The sequence below is a fragment of the Ursus maritimus genome, unplaced genomic scaffold, assembly GCF_017311325.1.
Source record: "Ursus maritimus isolate PB19 unplaced genomic scaffold, ASM1731132v1 scaffold_35, whole genome shotgun sequence".
NCBI lineage: Eukaryota > Metazoa > Chordata > Mammalia > Carnivora > Ursidae > Ursus > Ursus maritimus.
The window spans coordinates 8471858-8495015 of record NW_024426119.1 but is presented as its reverse complement, the minus strand read 5'-3'; the positions used below and the strand labels follow the sequence as shown (position 1 = coordinate 8495015).

The 23158-nt window shown below is 52.1% G+C and overlaps 1 protein-coding gene across 1 annotated transcript; it reads left to right on the top strand.

Annotated features, from left to right (window-relative positions):
- Positions 1–539: 539 nt before the first annotated feature.
- PLA2G4D (phospholipase A2 group IVD) lies at positions 540–22609 on the top strand. The gene is made up of 20 exons (XM_008702315.2): positions 540–584; positions 4755–4827; positions 5016–5152; positions 5712–5843; positions 6574–6614; positions 6955–6997; positions 8298–8361; positions 8726–8862; positions 9672–9782; positions 9912–9949; positions 10127–10262; positions 10549–10685; positions 11901–12123; positions 17808–17925; positions 18411–18548; positions 18789–18896; positions 19038–19229; positions 19506–19672; positions 20317–20503; positions 21580–22609. Exons 1-20 carry the CDS (start codon positions 540–542, stop codon positions 21804–21806), a joined length of 2454 nt encoding a protein of 817 aa, XP_008700537.1. The 3' UTR covers positions 21807–22609.
- Positions 22610–23158: the final 549 nt, after the last annotated feature.

Here is a 23158-nt window from a genome sequence, read left to right as displayed (position 1 = left end):
GCGACTGCCTTTATTATGATACCCAGGATCCTGGCTGCAGAGAACTGCCAAGGAGGTCTGGCCTCTTGTCTGTTCTCATATGCTCAGCCCTCCTCCCTAAGAGGCTTGCCTGGCTCAGGTGGGGGCTGGACTGCAGGGTTTCCAGGGTAGGTTTCCAGGGTAGGTTTCCCCTACCCTGTCCCAGACCTTCAGCCTCAGGGGAATCAGCTTCCGGCCACTGCTCCCAGGACTTGTCTCCCCTCCTCGCTGCATCTGCAGTAGTGATTCCCCACGTCTGAAAGGGGTGCTCCACCTGTGGGTCCTGGAGCCCTGCCAGAGGTTTCTGGAGATGCTGGTTGGCCCAGCCTCTTGGGGAAAAGGGGAAGATGCTAGGCTAAGGGAGTGACCCAGGGGTGGAGCCCCAACCTGTTTATAGGTTTGTGGCTCCTCGGAGGCGGGTAGATTCACAGCCCCATCCCATTGGAATAGTTGCTGCCAGCTAGCCAGGGAGCTGGTGTCTTGGTGGGAGCTGGTCTTGGAGTGGAGCCAGAAGGCTTGGTATGGAAAGACTGACAACTAGGGGACCACCTGGCCGCCCTCACCAGGTAACAGTGTCGCCAAGCCCATGGGCATCACTCAGGGCAGGGCCTGGGGCCAGGTGCATTCTGAGAAGCTTGATGCAGCGAAAACCAAGGTGATTCTGGCCTCTGGGGAAGGCCTGGGTCCCAGAGCTGGGGTCTCTTCTTAGGCAGAGGCCAAGGGTGGGAGGCAGAGGGTAAGAGAGTCTGTGCTTGGGCATGGGTGGGGAGTGGATGGATGGCCAGCATCCATAGAAGTGAGGGCCTGTGTCCCCTAGTGCCTCTTACCCTCCTTCCCGCCAGAGCTCGCATGCTGCGTCTGAGAACACGGTGGCTGTGTGTCACAAGAGGACACTCCACCAAGCCAATAGTTCATCACTGCAGGTCATGGGCCTCCTGGAACTGGCGGGGGACAAGGAACCACCCGGTGTGTCCCCAGAGCTTTGCCAGGCCAATTCCCCACCCACTGCCAATTACTTACTGGGCCAAGAGAGGAGGCTGCAACCAGACCAAAGAGGTCTACAAACTGCTGGCCCCACTCCTTCCATTGCTTCCTCTCAGCCCAGATTTCTCATCCTCTGCTGTGGACCAAGGCCAAGAAGGATTGGCTCCTCGGGTCTCCCCTGGTGCCCCAGGCAGTGGGCCATGAAAGAGGCTAAGTGTGCCAAGCTCACCATCCTGAAGCATTTGTCTCATTGGCAGACTTTGCCAGGTTTCTGGAGCCTTGGCCCTGAGACCCAGGCCAGAGTCAGATCCAGTCAAGTAGCTCCAGACCAGTGTTCCTGGCTCAAGCCAAGTACCAGGCCATCCAGGGAAATATAGAGGGACCCCTCCATTGAAGGACAACACCTCCTGCCCCAGCCCCTGTCAGCCCGAAGTCTAGAGGACCCCCCCCCCAAGATGGACATTAGTGAAAACACCCTGATGGTGATCTGGGAAGACCCCAAGGCTGCTTGAGCAGGGTGGTGGAGGGGCTCCCATAGGGAACTTGAGCCCCAGAACCCAGCTATGGAAGTTTCTGTTGTATCGCTCTTCATCCTCATCTCCCTGGAGAAGGCTGGGCATCCTTCTCCTGCTCCCTTCTGCCTGCTCTAGACCAGCCCAGGCGCGATCCGAAGCCCAAGCTGCGGTGACTCTGGGGGCTTGAGTCTGCCCACACGCCTGGAAAGCACGTTGCCTCCAGCTGATGCTGTTGGGACTGGTTGAATCCCTGAGATCAGGCCCTTAACTCCCAGCCTTCAAGTCGGCTCCTGGGGCAGCCTCAGCAGTGGCCTCACCCAGCCTCGCTCCTGCTGGAACAGGGGACCAGAGCCTGCCCTGGCAGTGGGAGCTGGGCTGGCAGGGCAGGCCCGACATCCAGGCCTTGCTCTGGGACGTGCCTGATGCGTGATCCAGGAGCATCAGCTCAGCATGACTCAGGAGCCTCAGGGCCTGAGGCTGTGCCTGAAGTCTCCACTCCTCCTCTCTCCAACCTCGCCTACCGCAGTGGGTCACTGGGGGCCAGCAGGGGGAAAGGCAACTCGCTCATTTTTCTCTTGCTGGTGAAGACGCCGTGGTCTGGACCCCTCTATGGGGACTCCAGCCCCGTCAGACTCGCTTGGGTCACATCCCCTGTGATGGGCAGGGGCCACAGGGAGGAGGCTGGAGGAGGCCCTGGGGTCCCTGCACAGGGAGAAACAGTGGCTGAGACTCTCAGCAGGGAGGTATTCCCAGGAGCCTACAGGAAGCCGGGCGGGGGGATCCCTGCTGGAAAATCCCTTCATAGCATTCAGGGGCAGTCATCAATTAAGGCAGTATTTCAGACGGGAGGACATTTCAACAGGGAAGGAGAGGACCCATTGCCCTCAGGAGTATCATTATTAGTTAGTTCAATATCCATATTGGTCTAAAACAAATCTATGAAATTCTACTGTTTAGATATCCACAGGGCAGTGGGGAAAGTTGCATGCTTTCACAAAGGAGCAAAGTCCTGGGAAGGTAGAACAGTACAGGGGATGTGAGCTCTGGCCTTGAAGACCGGGGCTTGAATCCTAACTAGGTCACCGGCTAAATCTCTGACCTACCGCAGCCTTTCTAAGCCTCAATTCTCTCGTCTATAAAATGGGAGGAAATGAGAGTACTATCTTAGGAGGTTGTAGGAGGATAAATCAAGTTGGAATACCTAATCTGCTTAGTTCAGCACCTAGAAATATAACAAGCACTTGATAAATAGTAATAAGACAAATTATCTAGAAACTGCTTCCCTTTTTGCTAAGCATTCTACAGGCATTAACACGTTTAGCCTCTTTAGTTAGTCCCTCTACTTACGAGGAAATGGAGGCACTGAGAGGTTCAGTGACTTGTCCGGGGTCACACTGCAAGTAAGCAGGGAACTAAGGTCTAGATCCAGATGTCCTGGCTGGGGCCTGCCTTGCTCGCTCCACTCGACCTTCCTGAGTAACGCCCCATCATTGTATTTGTTGTCACAGCCCATCCTGTGGTGCTCTGTGTTAATGATGGTTTTAGAGGTAATGAGAAATGGGGTTTCGCCCTGGGGAAAATATCCTGGCAGGGGACAGTGGGCTGTCTGAGGCTGAGAGGCTCTTGGTGACCAGAGAGAGAAATGGGCAATAATGCTCAAATTGGGCATGGTGACTGGCTGGAAAGGAGTCAGTGGGGACACTTTGTAGCCCCAGCTGGCTCTAGAGCCTCCCACAGGCCAGGGCCTCAGGGATGAGGGGGCGTCTGGGCTGCCTCTGTCTTTCTCCTGTCTTGGAGCGTACACACGGAAGCCCAGCTCCGTCCAGGGCCCCAGGAGCCCAGCCAGCACTTTCTCTGTGGCAGGCAGTGATGGATCTGGGTGCGGGGAGCAAATGCGGCCAGGCATCTAGAAAGCCATGACATCTCGGCCATTTATAAGCTCTAGCTCAAGGCCTATGGAGTCAAAACATTGCTGGTGTCCCTGGAGTTAATCCCCAAGAAAGGAGAAACCAGTGTGCCTGGGGGTGGGGGGATGCAGGGAGGTTGGGGAGTCACGTGTTCTGCCAGAGAGTTGACAGGAATGACAGACACTGAGCATGAAGGTGCAGGAGAGTGACGCGGGGACCCACAGGGCACTAGTCCTGCATGGCTTTGCTGTGGCCTCATCGTCCTTTAAATTTCTCTATGCGAGCGGACAGCACGTCTGCGGGCACTGAAGCAGCCCTCAGTAGACAGCACCTGTGCAGAGCCCAAACGGAGACTTCCGGGTCACAGGCATGAAGGGGACCTGGTGACGGGAGGGCACAAGGCAGAAGAGCTCTTTGGTTTCGTCACAACACTGTCTCCCGCGACCCCACAAGGCCGAATGTTAGTCATGCAAGCCCAGTGCCACCTTTGTCTCAGATTGGAGGGGGTGGGGGGTGCTTACCATAAGAAACTGGTGCCAGGCGCCCAGAAAGAGCTTCATAGCTAGGCCTCAAGAAGATCAGGAACCCAAGTTCCCTGGGGTTCCAGGCTGCAGCAAGGACCTCAGCAGTAGGGATTTGAGGAGAGCCCCCTTGTGTCCTGTCCCCAGAAGGACTTGGCACACCCTATGTGCCTTCTGCTTTTCCTCCGCCACCTCTGCTCCCTTTGCCCCCATGAGCCTGTGCCCACTCAGTTTCTGCTTCCTCCTCGCTGGGCTTGGCTGTGGGCTGACGTGGCCTCCCCAGGGTTTTAGTACACAATGGCCTCCTGTTCACGGTAGTGGCCTGATGCTCTTGCAAGTTTCCTATTTCACACCCAAGAGAGGGTGAATACCCATGGCTGGGTGTCCCAGGGCTCAGCCTCCCTGGTGTCAAGAACCACTTCCTGTCCAGAAGGCGCGGTGGGGGGAGGGAGGCAGTGCTGGGCGGTAGAGTTATATGCTTTCTGGGAGCTCTGGGGGTGGGACACCCCAAACTGACATGTCCATTGTAGTGGCCGTGCCTTGGCCCTCGTTTCCCTGCTGTCACCACTACACTGTGCAATTCTGTCCCTGAAGGGGAAGGGGTCCCACAAATTCCACCCCCGATTGGTCTGCCATGCCCCGACTGCTGCAGCCCAGGACCACGGCTCCAAGGACAGCAGTGGGCAAAAGCTGTTTGGCCCCAGAAGGCCTGGCAGCATCACTGAGCACGTCAGGAGAAACCTCACCACCAGAGGGGTGGGGCTGGGGAACCAGCAGGAAGGACTGAGTGGTCTGCTATTTCTCTCCAGGGGGAGGCCTCTGCTTGCTGGCGGCTCACTGTGAGGGTTCTGGAGGCACGGAACCTGGGCTGGACTGACCTGTGTGAGTAACTATTCCTGGGCTCCTGGGGCGTAGAGATGACCAGGCGCTACGGGAAATGCGCAGGCGAGAACCTGGGGGCTGGGCTGGGCTGCCCACAGTGGCCACCAGGGTCATGGTAGGAACCTGGCGAGGCCCCTGGAGAGGAGTGTAAGGAATTCTCTCTTACTCTGTTCTCTTAACATTGGCAGTGAGTGAGGCAGACCCCTATGTGACCCTACAGCTGCCCACCGTCCCTGGAACAAAGTTTAAGACCAAAACAATCACCAACTCCAGTCATCCTGTGTGGAATGAGACCTTCAGTTTCCTAATCCAGAGTCAGGTCAAGGTAAAGGCCAGGACCACCCACCTAGGAACAGGCTGTCTCCTTCTTTCCACGAGAGCGCTTTCCTCCAGGGCTCAGTCAGAGCCCCTGGGGAGGAGTGTCTTTGAGCCCAACCTGCGTGCACTGTGTGGGAGAGAACGTGTGACCCACCTGTGAGCCTTATCTCTGCCAAGTCGCTGCTCCTCTCTAAGCCCATCTGTGGAGTGGAGACAGTAAGATTCCCTTCCTGATGGGGTTGTTAGGAGGTTAAATGAGATAATGCGTGGAAGACTCCTACTACAGTGCCCGGTACCTACGATGCCTTGGGGGACCAGCAAAGGGGGAGGGGTGTGCCACACTGGGGAAACGCTGGAAGAATTTTTATAAAAACAAAAATGAGCAGGGGGAGATTAGGAACTTTGTTGGATTTCCTTTTAGTGCTTTTAAGTTTTACTATTATTTTTATTTTGAAGTAGGAAGTTTGGAGGCATAATAATCTTTTCAGACCCTGGGCATCAAGTAAAGTCTCAGCAGGTATGAAGTCCAGTAATGAGTAAATAATGTGCTATTCTTGGGTCCCTAGAATGTCCTGGAGCTAAATGTCTATGATGAGGACTCAGTCACGGAAGATGATGCCTGCTTCAAGTTTCTCTATGACGTCTCAGAAGTCCTCCCCGGCAAGCTGCTCCGGAAGACCTTCTCCCTGCAGCCCCAGGTGAGTGGGGAGTCTCACCCCTCTGCACTCCAGCCCTCCCGCCGCCCCTCGCTCCAGGCTAAGGAAGTCACACAGCTGCTCCCAGCTGCTGGAATGCGCCTTCGTTGAAGGCATTCACAGAAGACGGGAGCCCCTCCCAGAGATATTTACATTTTAATAGGAAAGGAGAAGGCTTAACTAAACTGTTACAGACTGAATCGCTCAATGCAGAGATTTTAGTCAACTATGGGAGGGAGGTTTCTGAGGGTAGAGAACTTCCTAGTATCAGTCAAAACCCAGCTCCGTGTAACCAATCCTTGGGGCAGTGGGGGGCTCCATCACACCTGCTCTCTGCTCTCCCGAGGTGCCCAAGGCCTGCGTTATGAAGGTCTCTGCCCTTTCTCCAGCAGGTGAAGGCTGGGGAATGGGATGGTGGGGTTCTGGGGTCAGGTCTCCCTCAAGAGGAACAGAAGATGGGACCTGGGCTTCCTTAAGCCTCCTTTGGCGCGTGCTCCCTATTGCCTCTTTCAGCCCTGCCAGGGAGGGAGACCTGTTCTCTGCAGCTGTGGGTAACTTGGGCAGGCTCCCGTCTTCTCCCCAGTTCTCGATTTCCACATCTGTAAAGTGGGAAGACTTGTGATACTGTGCCTCCCTGAGAGACTGCTCAAGATGCGACAGTGCATGGACCAAGAACTGTGTCAGTTCTAAAAATAAGTGTAAATGTTGGTGACTTGCTCATCTTTGATTTCAGGGACAGGAGGAGCTGGACGTGGAGTTCCTGCTGGAAAAAACGTGCGTAATAATCACACATCCCAGGGAGTGTCTCAGGACCCAGGCTTTTTTTTAGGGAAATGCCTTTGACCCAAGTTCTCTGTCCTTCGTGTCTCCACCCCTGCCAGTCTGCGGGAGGGGGGGGTGTCACTGCTTCCTTGGCCCCACTCTCCCTCTCTCTCCTCACATGTCAGTCTTCAGAAGCATCTCCGTCATCCTGAACGGTATCCAGGACTTAGGGTCCCTCGGCATCACCCAGGGAGGCCCCACAGGGGCTGGAGGCTTCCCTGCAAGGGGGCAGCTCAGTGCAGGGAGTGTTTGCCTTTCTCAGGCTGAGCTCCGGATGTTTCGATTTTTCCAGGTCAGACTGTCCAGAAAACCTCATCACCAACAACGTCCTTGTGGTAGCCACCTTCCCCAGGCTTGTGAGGGGGGGCGGAGGGAGGGGCTCCAGAGCCGACATTGAGGCTGGGGGGTGCTGAAGGCACAGGCAGGGACAGGGCACTGTGGTAAGACCACCCCTGGCTTCCCAGCTAGGTGGTCACCTGGGGCTGTGGTCAGGGGCTGGGGGCTGGGAGGGGCCAGAGTCTTAAGGGAACATGGAGAGAGAAAGGCCAAGGCGCTGCCGGGGCGAGGTTCTGGCCCAAGACTGGATGGCTTAGGGAGTGTCGGCGCAATCGTAGGTGCTCCTGACAGTGTTACCTCACCTGTGACAGACTCCTAGTTCTTAGCCTTGGAAGGTGGTGGCCCAGCTGGGGTGTTGGTACTGAAGCAGCAGAGGCTCAGAGGGAGTTTCCAGGGAGCTGCCCTTCCAACCTGGGAACTCTGGGATAGAGTCGGGGGTCAATCAGCTCCTCCTTGAGACAGTGGCAAGTCCTGATGAGCTCTTCTAAAACGGAGCAAACTCACACAGCTGCAGTGGACAGGAACCGGTGGTCAACAACGCACTAGAAGCTTTCTACTCCAAGGTTGCAGGCCAGCAACGCAGGCATGACCTGGGAGCAGGGCTGGGCCTAATGTGAGGCAAGGCGCTTAGAGCCCCAAATGGAAGGAGGCCTCTGCCCTCAGGGTCGTCCAAGGGCCTGTTTGATGGGCTCGTATTACTTTTACAAATGCACATTAAAATCATCATACCTATGGCAGCTGCTTTTGATCTGAGGGGATGGAGGCCAGTGGTGGGTTGGTAAACTCAGCAGGTCTGCAGGAGAGAGTCAGTCAGGAGCATGCAGTGGGCTCCTGTGGCAGGCTGGTCAGCTGGAGGACAGCTGGGAGATACTGGCCTTGCTACAATGTTAAGGGCTTCTCTAATCATTCCATCACCTGTAGACCAGTGGTCTGCATAGTCCTGTTTGGGAGCAGTTGTAGAATGCACTCTCCAGGCTGAGTCCACAGAGAAACATGGAGAAGAAAGAACGGTGCCTGAGGGACGGGCGGCCTTCAGAGATCCCCCAAGTCTGGCAAATCTTTGAAAGCTGGGGGTGTGCACGGGGTGGAGGCGGGCTCCCCTGGCTGCTCCAGAGCATCTGACTTAGCAGTCCTAGCAGATCAGAGGGGGTGGGTGGCGGTTCTGCCTCCAGTCCCACTCTGGCCCCCACTTCCTGTTCTGTGTGGGGTGGATTTGGGACCATGGGGCTCAGAGGGTGAAGTTGAGGAGCCCTCTGCTTCCCCTGCTGAGCCCCCTGCCCATGATATGGTCTGCCCCAGGCCCGAGAGCTGTCATGCCTGGATGTCCATCTGGACCACACGGAGAGCGTAGCCACCGTCACAGGTGAGGCCAGCTCAGAACCAGGCCTGGTCTCTGCTAGATGGGGTGGCTGGGACCCCTGTGCAGGGCGGCAGGTGAGCTGCCGAGCAGAGCCTCTTTCCTCTTGCTCCCACAGCACGAGGGCAACAGGTCTCCTGTGGGCTCGAGGGTCCCCTGACCTGGGGGAGGGTATGTTGTGGGAGGTGAGAGTGCCATGGGGGCTGTGGGGCCCAGCAGGCTGGGGAGGGCCCTCTCCAGAATCCTGTCTACCATGGTCCACACTCCCAGGTCTTGACCATGTCCCAGCAATACTGCCAGTTTCCTGGGGTCCCTGCTCGGATTCCTGGCTCTTGTTCCCCTCGTGCTAATCTGCCCACTCTCTACCTAGATCAGGCCAAGCTGGAGCTGGAGCTCGTGCTGACGGGGTCCTATGAAAACACACAGACATCTGCGCTGGGGCCAGCCTCTGCCTTCCGCTTCCATTACATGGCAGCCCAAGACGCAGAGCTGAGTGCGCGTGTGAGGGTGGGTCTTGGCTTTGGAGCTCTCCCCGCCTTGGGCCAGCTCCAGCTGTTGCGGGCCCCTCTCAGGCCAACGCCAGGCCCCTGTGGCCTCGCCAGCCACCCCCCAGTGAGGCCCCCAAGCCCCTGGCAGACAGGGAGAATCACCAGGAGCCTGGAGTGGGCAGGGGGACTGCCCTGCCTTGTCAGACTTTGTCTGAACCTTTCAACAGTGCCTGCACTGATGCTCTTAGAAGAACATCCCGTATCTGTGCCTCCAAGGCCCTGCACGGCCTGGCCCTTGCCCACCTCTGCTGCCTCACCTTGTTCCACACCCCCCCTCTTTCATGATGCTCCAGCTGTATTTCTCTTCGTGCTTTCCCCACATGCCAAGGGCCTTCTGTGTTCTCCTCCGGCTGCTTCCAAGGCTGCCTGCTCCTCCTCTTCCTCTTCTTCCTCCTCTTCTAGATCTCAGCTCAAAGGACCCCTCTTCGTAGGAGCCCTCCTTGACTCCCATCTTAGATAGACCCCACACACCCCCCCCTTTGGTTATTGTATCATATCACACTGCTTATTTCCTTTCCATTGTTTTCCCTTTATAACATTTGCTAACATCCGTTCATTACCTATTTTGTTATCGATTCACATACACGATTCAGTTAGAACAAAAAATATCCGCAAGTATTTTAATAATTAGTAATTATAAGTATTGTAATTATCATAATTATAAATATTGTGATTATTTTTATATTATCAGAGAGGGACTGTGTCTGTCTGGATCACTGTGTAGATACTCAGTAAGGATTGGGTGAATAAATGAATATTTCCCTCCAGAGCTCTGAAAGCAATGGCTGGAATTCCGACAAGACAGCTGGGCACCTCACTGTGCCCCTGAGGTCACTGGCCATGGGAAAGGAGGTGACGATTAACATTCCCGCTACAAATGTAAGTAGCCTTGAGACTGGATGGGAAGTGCCAGTGAGAATAAAGATGGGGAGCCCAGGCCCCCAGGGGATACCCACATTCCCCTCAGGGTTGAGGATATTCTAGTCTGATCTCTTGCTTTGATTTCAGACCCCAGGAGTGAGGCTGCAGCTCGAGACTGAGAGCTGGTAAGGGACGTTCTTATCTGTGGGGGACAGCGTGGAGTGGTCGTGAGGCAGGGAGTGCTGTGGAAAGGGTGGCCCTTGGGGTCAGGAGCCAGGAGGTCACGGCAGCTGTCATGGGCTTGGCCAGCCCGGGGCTGAGCTATGCAGTGCCCCCTGACCCCTGGATTGTCTCCTGCCCAGCCCTAAGAAGCTGGCTGTGCACCTGGGCTTTGATCTGTGCGCAGAGGAGCAGGCCTTCCTGAGCAGGAGGAAACAGGTGGTCGCCAAGGCTCTCAAGCAGACCCTGCAGCTGGACAGAGACCTACAGGAGGATGAGGTTTGGGGGACGTGGGTGCAATACCTTGGACTGGCCTTAAGGAAGCACCTGATTCCTCTGCCCTCTCCAGACACTCCAGTCAGCGAGACGGGAGTGGCTGTGTGGGGCGTGGGGGTGAGCTTTGGGGTTTTCACTCCCTTCTGGCCCTGTCCAGGGCCAAGAGCTGTCACTTCCTGGGGGAGGAGCTGGGCGCTAGGTCTAACCCCAACTCCATCAGGCCCTGGCCCCGAGGTCCCTTCCCTCCGTCCTGGTCCTGGTTAAGGCAGCCTGTGTCTGTGCGGTCCAGGTCCCTGTGGTGGGTATCATGGCCACAGGAGGAGGTGCCCGGGCCATGACCTCTCTCTACGGCCACCTGTTGGCCCTGCAGAAGCTGGGCCTCCTGGACTGTGTGACCTACTTCAGCGGCATCTCAGGCTCTACATGGTGAGGGCCCTGGGGACTGGAAGAGCAGAGATGATCAGGTCCCAAAGGGTAATGGAGCAGACACCAGGGGAACCCATCTACGCGTGGAAGCCAAGTGGTGTGAGCAGTGCAGTCTGATAGCTGCCAGGTGGCTTTCTCAGAAGGGAGAAATTAGATCTTACAGAGGTCCTCTCGTGACAGAGGCATTGGAGGACACCCATTCCACGCTACTGGAGAGGCCTAAGGCAGCTGACTCAGGAGGAGCTGGGGTTTGAGTCTCTGCAACACCACTTACTGGGCAACTGATTTCCTCTGATTCTCAGTTGACTCATCTCCAGAATGGGGGTAATAGTACTTACCCCATAAGATTGTCCTGGGGCAGCCCACGTAAAACACCTACCTTGTCTGACGTGTATCAGGAACTCCAAGTTGGTAGCTCTTTTTTCTTTAAACATTATTATCTCATTTAAATCCTCATACCACTCTCTAGGGTAGTTTCTTTTCCAATCCCTATAGTATAGATGAATTTAGATGAAGAGGTACTATCTTACCTCTTACCTAAAGACAGCATTGCCTCCCTATAATCCCACTCTGCCTATGATGAAGTGGGACTTTTCACTGTTAGAGATTCATTCCTTTGAGTCTTATTGAAATGTGACTTTAAGGAGTAAAAGGAGAGTAAACTCAGAGGACTTTAGGTGACAGCTGTTGACAAGCAGAGTCTTAAAGGGCTTCAGGACAGGCCCATGAAGATGGGTGTAGGGTCTATATCTGTTCTGTACAATGCAGTAGCCACTAGTCACAAGTGGTTGTTGACCACTTGAAATGTGCCTAGTCCAGATTGAGATGTGTTATAACGATTAAATACACAGGGAATTTTGAAGACTTAGTTTGAAAAAATATAAATTTATGTTAATTTTTTGTGTTGATTACATGTTGAAATGAGAATTTTTGGATGTACTAAATTAAAATAATACTATTTAAATTAATTTTTATTGCTCTCTTCTTACTTTTTCAAAATGTGGTTACTAGGAAATTTCAAATTACATATGTGGCTCCCATTACATTTATATTGGGCAGTGCTGATCTGAGAGAGAGACCCGAGACACATTTTCCAGATGGGAAGGACCTTGGCTGCAGGAGCATCATGGGAGAAATGGGAGGGTGGGAAGGAGGAGTTGCAGCGATTCAAGCTGGGCCTCCACCTCCCACCATACTGTCCCTTTATTCTCTCAGGACAATGGCCCACCTCTACGGGGACCCTGAGTGGTCACAGAAGGACCTCGAAGGACCCATCAAATATGCCAGGGAACACCTGACCAAGAGCAAGATGGAGGCCTTCTCCCCAGAGCGCCTAGCGAGCTACCACCAGGAGCTGGAACTGCGGGCGGAGCAGGGCCACCCCACGACTTTTGTTGACCTGTGGGCTCTCGTGCTGGAGTCCATGCTGCACGGCCAGGTAGGGCGCCAATGCTGGCAAGTGCGACGTGCGTGCGCCTGCGGGGCTGGGGCAGCCTTGCAGTTAGCTGCTGCGCGCGCGCATTTCCTACGGGGTGGGGGGAAGGACGTGGGACCACAGTGTCTCAGTGTGTGCTGTACTTAGGGATGCTGCCTTTCTGAGTCAGGCTATTTTTCAGTTCATTGCCATGAAACAGAGATTTCTGTATCTCTCAAGAGCTTAGGGACGAGTCAATGCCAAGGTCAGTTAAACAAACAGAACTTTCACATTATGTTTAAGTGTCCGCGAGATTGCTCAAATAATTTTTATTTTATTAATACTGCAATATAGAATGTTTTCTTCTATATCTTCATGGAAGTGTTAAAAGCACAGACTCTTGAGTCAGATTCCCTGGGTTTAATCTCAGTGCCTCTTACTAGCTATGTGTTCTTTCACAAGTTAACCTCTCGGAGCCTCAGTTTTCTCATCTGTTCAGTGGGGATGAGTGAGAATAGTACTTATCTCACAGGCTTGTGAGCACTCAATGGTGCTTTGGCATAGAGTTAGCACTGTTAGATATTATAAATATATATTTTTTTAAGATTTTGTTTTATTTATTTGAGAGATAGCAAGAGAGAGCACAAGCAGTGGAGAGAGGGAGAAGTGCACTCCCCACTGAGCAGAGAGCCTGGGATCATGACCTGAGCCAAAGGCAGAGGCTTAACCGTCAGGGCCACCCAGATGCCCCAGCTATTTTATTTCTTTACTGTTTATTGTAAGTCCATGAAGATCAAACTGAGCAGATATATTTTTTAATAAGTTGCTTCTTTAAGGAAAGTTTAGTAAGTTAATTGCTAAATCTTACATTAACTGATACAATAATTAAAATCAGTTATTTTTTTCCACTATTGTTTTACCACATATAATTATCTGAATACTTCTTTTAAAGCATTTGAAACCACTAAAACACAAAAAAGTATCTGTAACATTCATAATAAAAAAGTAAACTATCAAATATGTTAGCAGAGGAAGGATACTTACCTTTCTTATCTTTGGGTATCAGGAGTTTGACCAACAATGATTATCATGAAAAATGAATTTGCTTTGGATTTTTTTTCTTTAAATTTTATTCTTTTTTTTTAATAAAGATTTTATTTATTTATTTGACAGAGATAGAGACAGGCAGCGAAAGAGGGAACACAAGCAGGGGGAGTGAGAGAGGAAGAAGCAGGCTCATAGCGGAGGAACCTGATGTGGGGCTCGATCCCAGAACGCTAGGATCACGCCCTGAGCCGAAGGCAGAGGCTTAACCGCTGTGCCACCCAGGCGCCCCTTTAAATTTTATTCTTGCTGGTAAGAACAATGCTACTTGGAAATTACCAGCCATTCTTATTTTTTATGTATTAGTTTGAAAATATTTATTATAAAAACAGTATTTATCATTAGGTATTATAATAATCTTCAGACCTAAGCAAATGGCGTAAAGCATAAGGAATAATGTAATGAATATACACAGTCTCACCAACCAGCCTAAGAACTAGTGTGTTACAGAAAGAATTGAAGCCCCTGTGGATGCCTCCCCAGTCCCATTTCCCTCCCACCCCCGGAGGTAACCACCATCCTGAATTTGGGTTTATCATCACGTTCGTATCTTCAGTCTGTATATGTGATTGTATTATATAATACATAACATGTAATTACATAAAATACTTTATTTGCCTTTATTATATATTTTATTGCATATACCTTTTATTATACATCCTTAAGAAAAATATAATGTTACTTGCCCAGATGGTTTCGAATAAGTCTCCTTGTGCACAAATGTTAGAGAGTCTCTGAGCCTCAAAGATACACACCCGGCAGTGGGATTGTTAAGCCATTGGGTGCTTGTAGCTTCAGCTTTCCTGCCTATTGCCAAATCATTCTCCAAAAAGGTTTCATTAATTCACACTCCCACCATCAGTGTATCATAGTTTCTTTTTCTCTACATGCTCCTCAGACTTTTAATTTTTTGTTCATTTTATGGGTGTTATACAAAATTTTATTGTAGCTTTCCATTTCCTTGATTTTTCATGAGACTGATCATATTTTCAAGTATATTTGTCATTGGGACTTCCTCTTCTGTGGGTTACCTACTCAAATCCTCTCCCATTTTTCTACTAATTCATCTTTAATAGGATTTTGTGGGAATTCCTTACAGATTCTGGATGTAATTCTTTATCACTTCTCCTAGATTTTGATGCATAATTTTAGTATAATCTGATGTATCATTTTTTTCCTTTACTGTCTGTGATTTTAGAGTTTCCCAAGAGAAATCTCTCCCTCTCCTAAAGTTATAAAATATCTTCCTATATATCCTTATAAAAGTTTTAAAGATTTGTTTTTCACAATTAGGACTTTAACATATCTTCACGAACCCAATTTTATTTTTCCTCCATATGGATAACAGACTTTCCGAACGTCACTTATTCTTTTTTCCCCACAAATCTGCATTACTCTTGTGTCCTTTGTCAGCTTTCACATATTCATGGGGCTCTTCCTGAGCAATCTTCCATTCTAATGGGGCTGATTCTCTAACACGTGCCAACACTGCACTGGTTTAGAGACTCTATGTTTGTAATACATGCTGGTATCTGATAGGGCAGGTTTACCCCCATTCGCCACCTTGGTTTTTCTCAGAATTACCCTGGCTCCTTTTGGTCCTTTGCTGGTCTATACATGTAACAGAATCAGCTAGTCGCATTTCGTGAGAAATGTTAGCATTTTTATTGAGGGGCACCTGGGTGGCTCAGTTGGTGAAGCGTCAGACTCTTGGTTTCAGCTCAGGTCATGATCTCAGGGTCTGAGGATGGAGCCCCATGTGGGGCTCCCAGCTCAGCGAGGAGTCTTGCTTATCTTCCTCTCTCTCTCTGCCCCTCCCCCTGCTCACATGCATGTGTGCACTCTTTCTCTCTCTCTAAAATAAATAATCTTTAAAAAATAGAATTTTATTGAAATGGCATTTAATTTATAAAACCAAGGTAACTACTTGAAATATTTTTATTTTATTAATATATTCTATGTATTCTTTAGATCTGTTTTTTAAGTTCATGTTCAGTTGTGAGGGTATTGTGTTTTATTAATGACTTTTCTGCCTGGCAGTGGCAATTAATTACTATAGAGTTGGGAGAAGCTTGTTTTAACAATTTACTTTATGAGGTGCTAAAAAATGCAGTTTGATTCGAGGCTATAAAGAAGACTTTTATTTAATTACCATTTGATCCTCCAGTAATGACTTAATGCATGGTGCTATTTACAAGGTTTATAGTCATTTTTTAAAAGACAGCTTAATAAGGTTTGGGGTGTTTTTGGTTCACAAGAAATCTTGCAGTATTATTGAACGAACAATGCATCCTTAAAAATGAGCACCCATATGGTTTTAAAATTTTTGTCTCAATATTAAAGCTTTCTAACTATTCTTTTCTTTTTAGTTATCATACTTCATTTCTTAAAGGTAACATTCATTATATGTATGCTTTTTAAAATAATTCCTTAATCAGACAAATTTCGTGTGTATTTCAAATCTAAGTTTTTGAGTAAAAGCATTTAGTAACTCTATTTTATGCTAATATAGAGCTCCAAAAGTCATTTTAAATGTCAGAAAATATAACTCCATAAGAAATCACAATTTCATTAATATTATTATTACAGAAATAGTATACCCTGAACTTTACACGGAACTTTATTAGTCTATACACTTCTATAATATTGCTTCAGTTTTTGTAAAAAAAAAAAACGTGCTTATAAAATATACCAGTTATAATCAGTGCTTCTCAAACCATGTCTTTCAAACTTTTTTCTTTAATCTTTTGCTGGCAAGCACTGAACTGCTTAGAAGCTTCTCACCATTCCTCAGGAAGAAACGCAAAGTTTTTCTCTTGTCTTTTCCTGAGTTAAGAAGATCTTACATGTTTTTCTTCAATTCTGGTCAAAATTTGTTTTGCCCTTAGTCCCCCTGTCCATACAGTGCCTAGACCATGTCAACACATCGCCAACGCTGCACCCAAACTCCCACACCTCAGGGGGACCCTTGAGTCATCAGAGCGGTGCTCTGCGGGGTTGGGGATGCTCATTTGGAAACAGGGGGCCTGGAGATCCAGAGGCCGGCCACCACTGGTGAGCTATTAAAAGGAAAAAGAATACTGGGTATTATTTCAGTAGATGGAGGGGTGTGCTGACCCTTTTCCCCCTGGTCAGAAACGGTGCATCTGGAGTAAAAGATTGCATTTCCCGTCATCCTACATGTCCAAAGAGCAGGCAAACAGGATTCCTAAATAAAAAGACTTTGAGAAGGACACTCGCAGTTACTAATCAAGCTCCCTCCCTCTTCGGTACCCCCACACTTGCACCTGCGGGCTGACTTGTAGCTGTGACACATAGCGCCAGGGACTTGAGCCGCATTTGGGGATTTTTCCTGTGGGTTCCCTATAACTCAGGTCCTATAGGGCACCCCTGTGGTACTGGGGGGGGGAAGATGACACACCAGTGACAGAGGGGTGCGGGCGGAAGAAGTACACCGGGGAATGCTGGGGCCTTGCTGCGGGTGTGGGAGGGGGACTCCCCATTGGAAGGGTGGGGCTAGAATCCTGGACACCTGGCTGATGATTAGAATCACCTGGGGAGTTTGAAGAAAAAACAAATTCCTCAATGGCTTCTGCTGATTCTCAGAAGTAACCTAGTAATCTGTCCATTTAGCACATCTTCTAGGTAAATCAGGATAAGGGCAGATTGAGCAGTTTGGGAACCCCCTAGATCTCGCTGCTGAGTGAGGTGCCTTCCGCTTTAGAGAGCCCGAGAGAGGGACTGTGCCTCTGTGGTATGTGTCCGGCTCCCTCAGAAGCAGCCACGCCTGTGGCTGGCTCCTTCCCGAGCGCGGCTCCAGGCAGCCACCACCATTAACGCTGGTGATGCTGGAAATGAACCCTATTGGCATCTCTGGTCCGGGATGGAATGAGACCTTTCTGTGCCCCTAGAACTCTGGGAGGCTCTTCCAAAAGGCAAGCCATAGTCCTTGCCATCAAGGCAGAACTTGGTGTTTTATTGAAGAGAAAATTGGAAACAGAGGCAAGAATAAATAATGGGGTACAATTTCATACGACTGTGCAAAGCAGGAAAGAGGGGGGCAGGTAAGGGGGATGCAAGGATGCCTGGAAAGCATTTCAGAGGGGCCAAGACTTGGACTACATTCATGTAAATCTAGAAGGGGCAGCCCATCCCCTGACAGAGCTTACAGTGTATACTGTAAAAGGGGATTCCTGTGTCCTTTCTGGAAAGCAGTGTGTGTGTGTGTGTGTGTGTGTGTGTGTGTGTGTGTGTCTTTGTGTCTGTGTATCAGGGTCCACATCCCCTCCACCCTTCAACCCATAAAGATGGGCCACAGACCACAGGAGCAGAGGTGGGGTGTCACTGTTGACACCATAGTCCTTGTGAATGGCATTCTCTTAAGATATGCAGTGCACAACCTCCATAGCCCTACATGGCGACCCTGCATCTGGTCGGAATATGGGGGTGGGAGTGGGAACTGGATGGGTGCACCCAGCCATGCCACCCAAATTCCCATGGAGAGCTGCCTCCTCCCCTCAGCCTGTGCCCCCCCCAGTCCTGGTGGAGTTGCTGCCTCTAGAGCACTTCCAACCACACCTAGGTCCTCATGCCTCCCACCCCAGGTGATGGATCAGAAGCTGTCGGAACAGAGAGCAGCACTGGAGCAGGGCCAGAACCCTCTGCCCCTCTACTTGAGCCTCAATGTCAAAGAGAACAATCTGGAGACCCTCGACTTCAAGGGTACAGTCCTTAGGCCTGTCCACGTAACCCTCCAACACACACACATGCGCACACACACACACACACACACTCATACACACGCACACACTCATACACACGCTCATACACACGCACACACACACACACACACACACGCGCACACACACACACACACACACACCTCCTGTGCACCCTGTGGGTCTCCAGAGAATTCAAACAGGAAACTCCTACACAGATTGCTCAGCCTTCTGGAAGGGAGGCGGTTCCGATGGGCTGATGAGCCAGGCAGCAGAGCTCACAGTCCTGGTGGTGGGGGTGGGTGATGGGGATGTGGTCAAGGGGCTGGGAGCGGGGGTGGTAAGCCCAGGAGTCAGCCAGGCAGGGAGGAGGCTGGGGCCTGCTGCGGGGGGGCAGGGCGGGGGGCAGCATCTTTGGCCCCTGTCAGAGCTGGGGCTTCCCCCAGCCCACTCTCCTCTCATTCCCGCCTCTCACTCCTGTTCCCATAGAGTGGGTGGAGTTTTCCCCCTATGAGGTCGGGTTCCTGAAGTATGGAGCCTTCGTCCCTGCCGAGCTCTTCGGCTCCGAGTTCTTCATGGGCCGGCTGATGAGGAGGCTCCCTGAGTCCCGGATCTGCTTTCTGGAAGGTGAGCGGTGATTACTCTGAAGATTCGGGCCAGCCTGGGCCAGGCCTCCCTGACTGGACATGACTCCTGTACTCGGGTCTGGCAGAGCCCCTGGGGCTGGGCGCCACTGAGGTGGGGCTGTGGACAAGAGCCGAGGCCCGAGCAGCCCACCTGCCTCCCATTTTCCACCCCCGCCCTCCGCGTGTTGGGAGGCGGAGTGCTGAGGCCTGAGGCTGACTTTTGTGGGGGTTTGGTCTTCAGGTATCTGGAGCAACATTTTCTCCCTGAACTTGCTGGATGTCTGGTACGGCCTCATCAGCTCTGATGACACCCGCAAGCAGCACATCAAGGACAAGATCAGGAGCCTGGGTAAGAAGCGGGACAGGGAGGGAGCCTGGGGTGAGGCTACTTCCTCTTCAGATGCTTGCGGGAGGGGCACTATCCGAGGGCAGGCAGGGCCAGGCATTTCCAGGCCTTTCACTGGACCAATGTCTGTTTCTCTGAGCCCAGAGGAGTCTCCTGCCTCCTCGAAGACCTCCTCATGGTTGGAGGCCTCATGGCTGCAACCCGGGACAGCACTGGCCAGGGCGTTTAAGGGCTTGCTGACGGACAGGCCACTCCACCAGCACAGCTGCAACTTCCTCCGGGGCCTCCAGCTGCACCAGGACTACCGTAGCCAGAAAGACTTCTCCACCTGGGCAGGTAAGGGCCTCCGCCGTGTCTCCCAGGTAACAAGCTTGGGCTCCCAGGGAGGAGATGGAATGTGGTTAGGACTGGCAGAGGACTGGGGGGGGGGGGTGTCACAGCATCCCCTTCTGGGGTTGGCCTGCAGAAGGTCTTGGGAAGGGCTGGGGTGGCGTGTGCATACAGAGAGTGATGTCCAAGGACAGAAGGGGACATGGAGGCAAATGCAGTGTGAAGGGTAGCTGATGTGTGGCAGAGTGGCTGCCCCTGACTGTCACCTGCCTCCCCCATCAGACTGCCAGCTAGACTCCACCGCTAGCCAGCTGACTCCTCAGGAGCCCCAGCTCTGCCTGGTAGATGCCGGCTACTTCCTCAACACCAGCTGTCCCTCCATGTTCCGGTCAGGCCGCAGGCTGGACCTCATACTTGCCTTCGACTACTCCCTACCCTCGCCCTTTGAGGTACCTTTGGTTGTCCCCTGGGAACGCCAGACACCCTGCAGCCAGGCCACGCTCCAGGAGAGAGCCACTGGGCCACTGGCCCTGACCTCCTGGGTCCCCAAGGACTCACAGACTCCTGCCAGGGCCCTTGGTTGGGAAGGACTGTGGAGGTGCTGGGGCCCTGGGCTCCCAGGACAGGTGGACAGGGAGGAAGCTCGCTGGGCCCACCCCAAGAAGAACAGCTAGAGGAAGGTAGAAGGAGACCCTGACTTGTCCACATCGCCATCCCCTTGGGGCCTCCCTGGGGACTCAGGAGCAGGGCAGGATGGGGGGAGGAATAGGGCCCTGGTGCAGAAGTGGGTCCCCTACCGAGGCCCTCTAGGCTCTGGGATTTGCATAACCTAGCAACAAAATCCCAATTGGGAGCAGGAGTGCTGGGTCTGTTCCTCCCGTAAAGATATTAATGAAGCAACATGGCAGACCATTGGAATGTTCGCCTCCCTCTGAAACACTGTGTATCTTAACTGGACCACACACAGGCCAGGACCAAGTTGTCCTGACACTGAGCAGTCCGTTCGGGCTGGAGCTCTAGCATTTTCTAGAACACTGACCTGAGACAACCAGGAAGTAGCCGGTTCTCTCTGGGACCCCCTCTCCCCAACCAGGCACTGCAGCAGACTGAGGTGTACTGCCGGGCCCGGGGACTGCCATTCCCTCGAGTGGAGCCCAGCCCTCAGGACCAACGCCAGCCAACAGAGTGCCACCTCTTCTCAGACCCCTCCTGCCCCGATGCCCCGGTCCTGCTGCACTTCCCACTGGTCAACGCCTCCTTCAGGGACCACTCAGCCCCCGGTAAGTCCCCCTCCCTTCCTCACTGCCTGGCAGCCTGGACCCTCAGAGGCCCTGCCTGCGTCCCTCCCAGTGCTCCTGCAGAGGGAGGGACTCTTTAGGCTAGTCCCACTCAGTTCTGGACGCGGCAGTGTGCTGGTCTCTGCTGAGGGTGCCACATCCCTGCATTGCTCTCCGCTCTCACTGTGCTGCTGTCCTGTGTCATGACCCCAGGCTCCTTTGGCCCCCCTGCCCTCCCCCCGCCAGCTACACCTGGGCTCCCCTGCTCCCCTGTTCTGGGAATCCCGGCATCCAGAGGCCTTCCTGCGTCGTCCCCGTCTGCAGCCATGTCCACCCCTGCTCAGGCACCACGTTGTTGGAGGGCTAGGCAGCCAGGACAGAGAGGCCCCGGGCCCCTGGCTCTCAGATTTCTCCAGAATTTACCTGTGGTTTCTCCCCGCCGATCCCGGCCCAGCCTGTGGTCTTTTCTCAGGAAGCTGGGCCTCTACTCTGGTGTTCCTGAAATGTAAACCCTCATCGCACGCCTTCCAATCCTTGCCTCCTGCCAACTGGTGAGACCTTTCCGGTGGGGAAGCCTCACTTCTGCTTTCGTACATTATTCCTGTCTCCCTGGTTTCCACTCTAATTCCCACACCTTCCAGCTTTACCCTTAACAGGCTCAGCCCACATCTTGGAATTCTCTCTCTCAAAGAAGACTGGCTTCTTACAAAGCAAAAATCGCTTTGGTTTTTAGACTCTTGTTTCCATGAGTTTTAAGAATCCTTCACTAAGCTGACTGACTTTGTGGTCCAGCTGTTTCCACCTTGCCCCCGAAGGTGAAACAGATCCGGTGGGGTTGCCTGAATAGTGGGAATGCATTGCCACAGGGAAGTGTGGGGGGCAGCAAATGCTTCAGGTCTCAAAATAGTACCTTACTGTCCACATTTCTCTTTCTGGGCAAAGGACACAGAGGACTGGGGGGAAAGCGAGGAGCCCCTTTAGTGAGGAGTGGCCCACCCTGTGCCCAGCCGCAAGGCTTCCTTCTGCCCAGCTCGGGAGGCCTCTGGGTCCTGCTCCTAACCCCTCCTACCCCTGGACAGGTGTCCGGCGCAGCCCCGCAGAGCTCCCAGCCGGCCAGGTGGATCTCACTGGGACCGCCTCCCCCTACTCCCTGTTCAACATGACCTACAAGGAGGAAGACTTTGATCGTCTGCTGCAGCTTAGTGACTATAACGTACGGAACAGCCAGGGCGCCATTCTGCAGGCCTTGAGGACTGCCGTGAAGCACCGGGCCCTGGGCGCCAGGCCTCCAGCGGCACAGAATTGAGGCTGCTCGGGGACCCCAACCCTCTGACAACCCTCCAGGGGCTGGGGGCTTAACCCAAGCACAGCTGGGTACGGCCACAGCCCTCGCTGGGCTGTCCAGGCCTGGGCCGCCTCTGCAGTGGGTCTCACGGCCCCCCAAGTTCTCCCTCACCTTCATCGCTGGGTGGGGAGGAGCTGAAAGTACACTCCTCACCAGACCAGTGTGCAACATAGCGGGTCCGACCAGACAGATGTTCACATGTCGTGACTTTCGTGCCCAGCGGAACGGATTGGGGTACCAGCTGCACGTATCAGACCAGGAGTGGGGACAGGCAGGGCAGGGCCTGACTGAGAGGTGGCTCCAGGCATCAGGAATCACGCTGTGTCCTGAGAGTCTCCTCTTCGTCCCTTCCTCCTCCTTCTCACTCTTCTTTTATACAAGCAACTTTAGTGACATATAATCCACATACCACGTAATTAATTCATCCTTCTAGAGAGCATGACTCGATGGCTTTTACTGTGTATTCACAGAGTCGTGCAAACCTCCCCACGGTCATTTCGAGAAGATTTTCATCACCCCAAAAAGAAACCCCTCACCCCTTAGCTGTCAACCTCAACCCTCCATCCCCAGCCCTAGGCAACCACTAATCTACTTCCTGTTTCTATAGACTTGCTTATTGCGGACATTTCCTATACGTGGAATCGCACAGTATGTGGCCTTTTGTGTCTGGCTCCCGTGACTCAGCGTGATGCGCTCAAGGCCATCTACATGGTAGCGGGCATCAGGGCCTCATCCCTCTATGGCTGAATAAAATTCCCACACTTTACCTGATGGTCATTGGGTAATGGACACTTGGGTTGTTTCCGCTCTTCGGCTGCTCTAATAATGTTGCTATGATCACATACAAATCTGTATGTGGAACATGTTTTTCTTTGCATGTCTACCAGGTTCCTGTCGGCCTTGTACCAGGGCTCCATCTTCTCCACATCTTTGCCCACACCTGTTACTGTCTGTCTTTTGATTTCAATCATCAGAGTGGGTATAAAGTGGTATCTTATCAGCATTCCCTAATGACAAATGATCTTAGGGACCTTTTCACATACTTTAGGCCTTTTGTAGACCACACCTGTTACTGTCTGTCTTTTGATTTCAATCATCAGAGTGGGTATAAAGTGGTATCTTATCAGCATTCCCTAATGACAAATGATCTTAGGGACCTTTTCACACACTTTAGGCCTTTTGTAGATCTTCTTCAGAGAAATGTCTATTCAGATCTTTTGCCCATTTTCATTGGATTATGTGTCTTTTTTATTATTGTTAAGGTTCTTTATATTTTCTACATACAAATCCCTGATCCAATGTATGATTTGCAG

Bases quoted from the DNA above. Each gene is read 5' to 3' on its own strand.
- PLA2G4D (XM_008702315.2), top strand. From the start codon at position 540: ATGGAAAGACTGACAACTAGGGGACCACCTGGCCGCCCTCACCAG. The intron at 5,153-5,711 runs GTAAAGGCCAGG...TTGGGTCCCTAG, and splicing joins TAATCCAGAGTCAGGTCAAG to AATGTCCTGGAGCTAAATGT. The intron at 6,998-8,297 runs GTAGCCACCTTC...GGTCTGCCCCAG, and splicing joins TCACCAACAACGTCCTTGTG to GCCCGAGAGCTGTCATGCCT.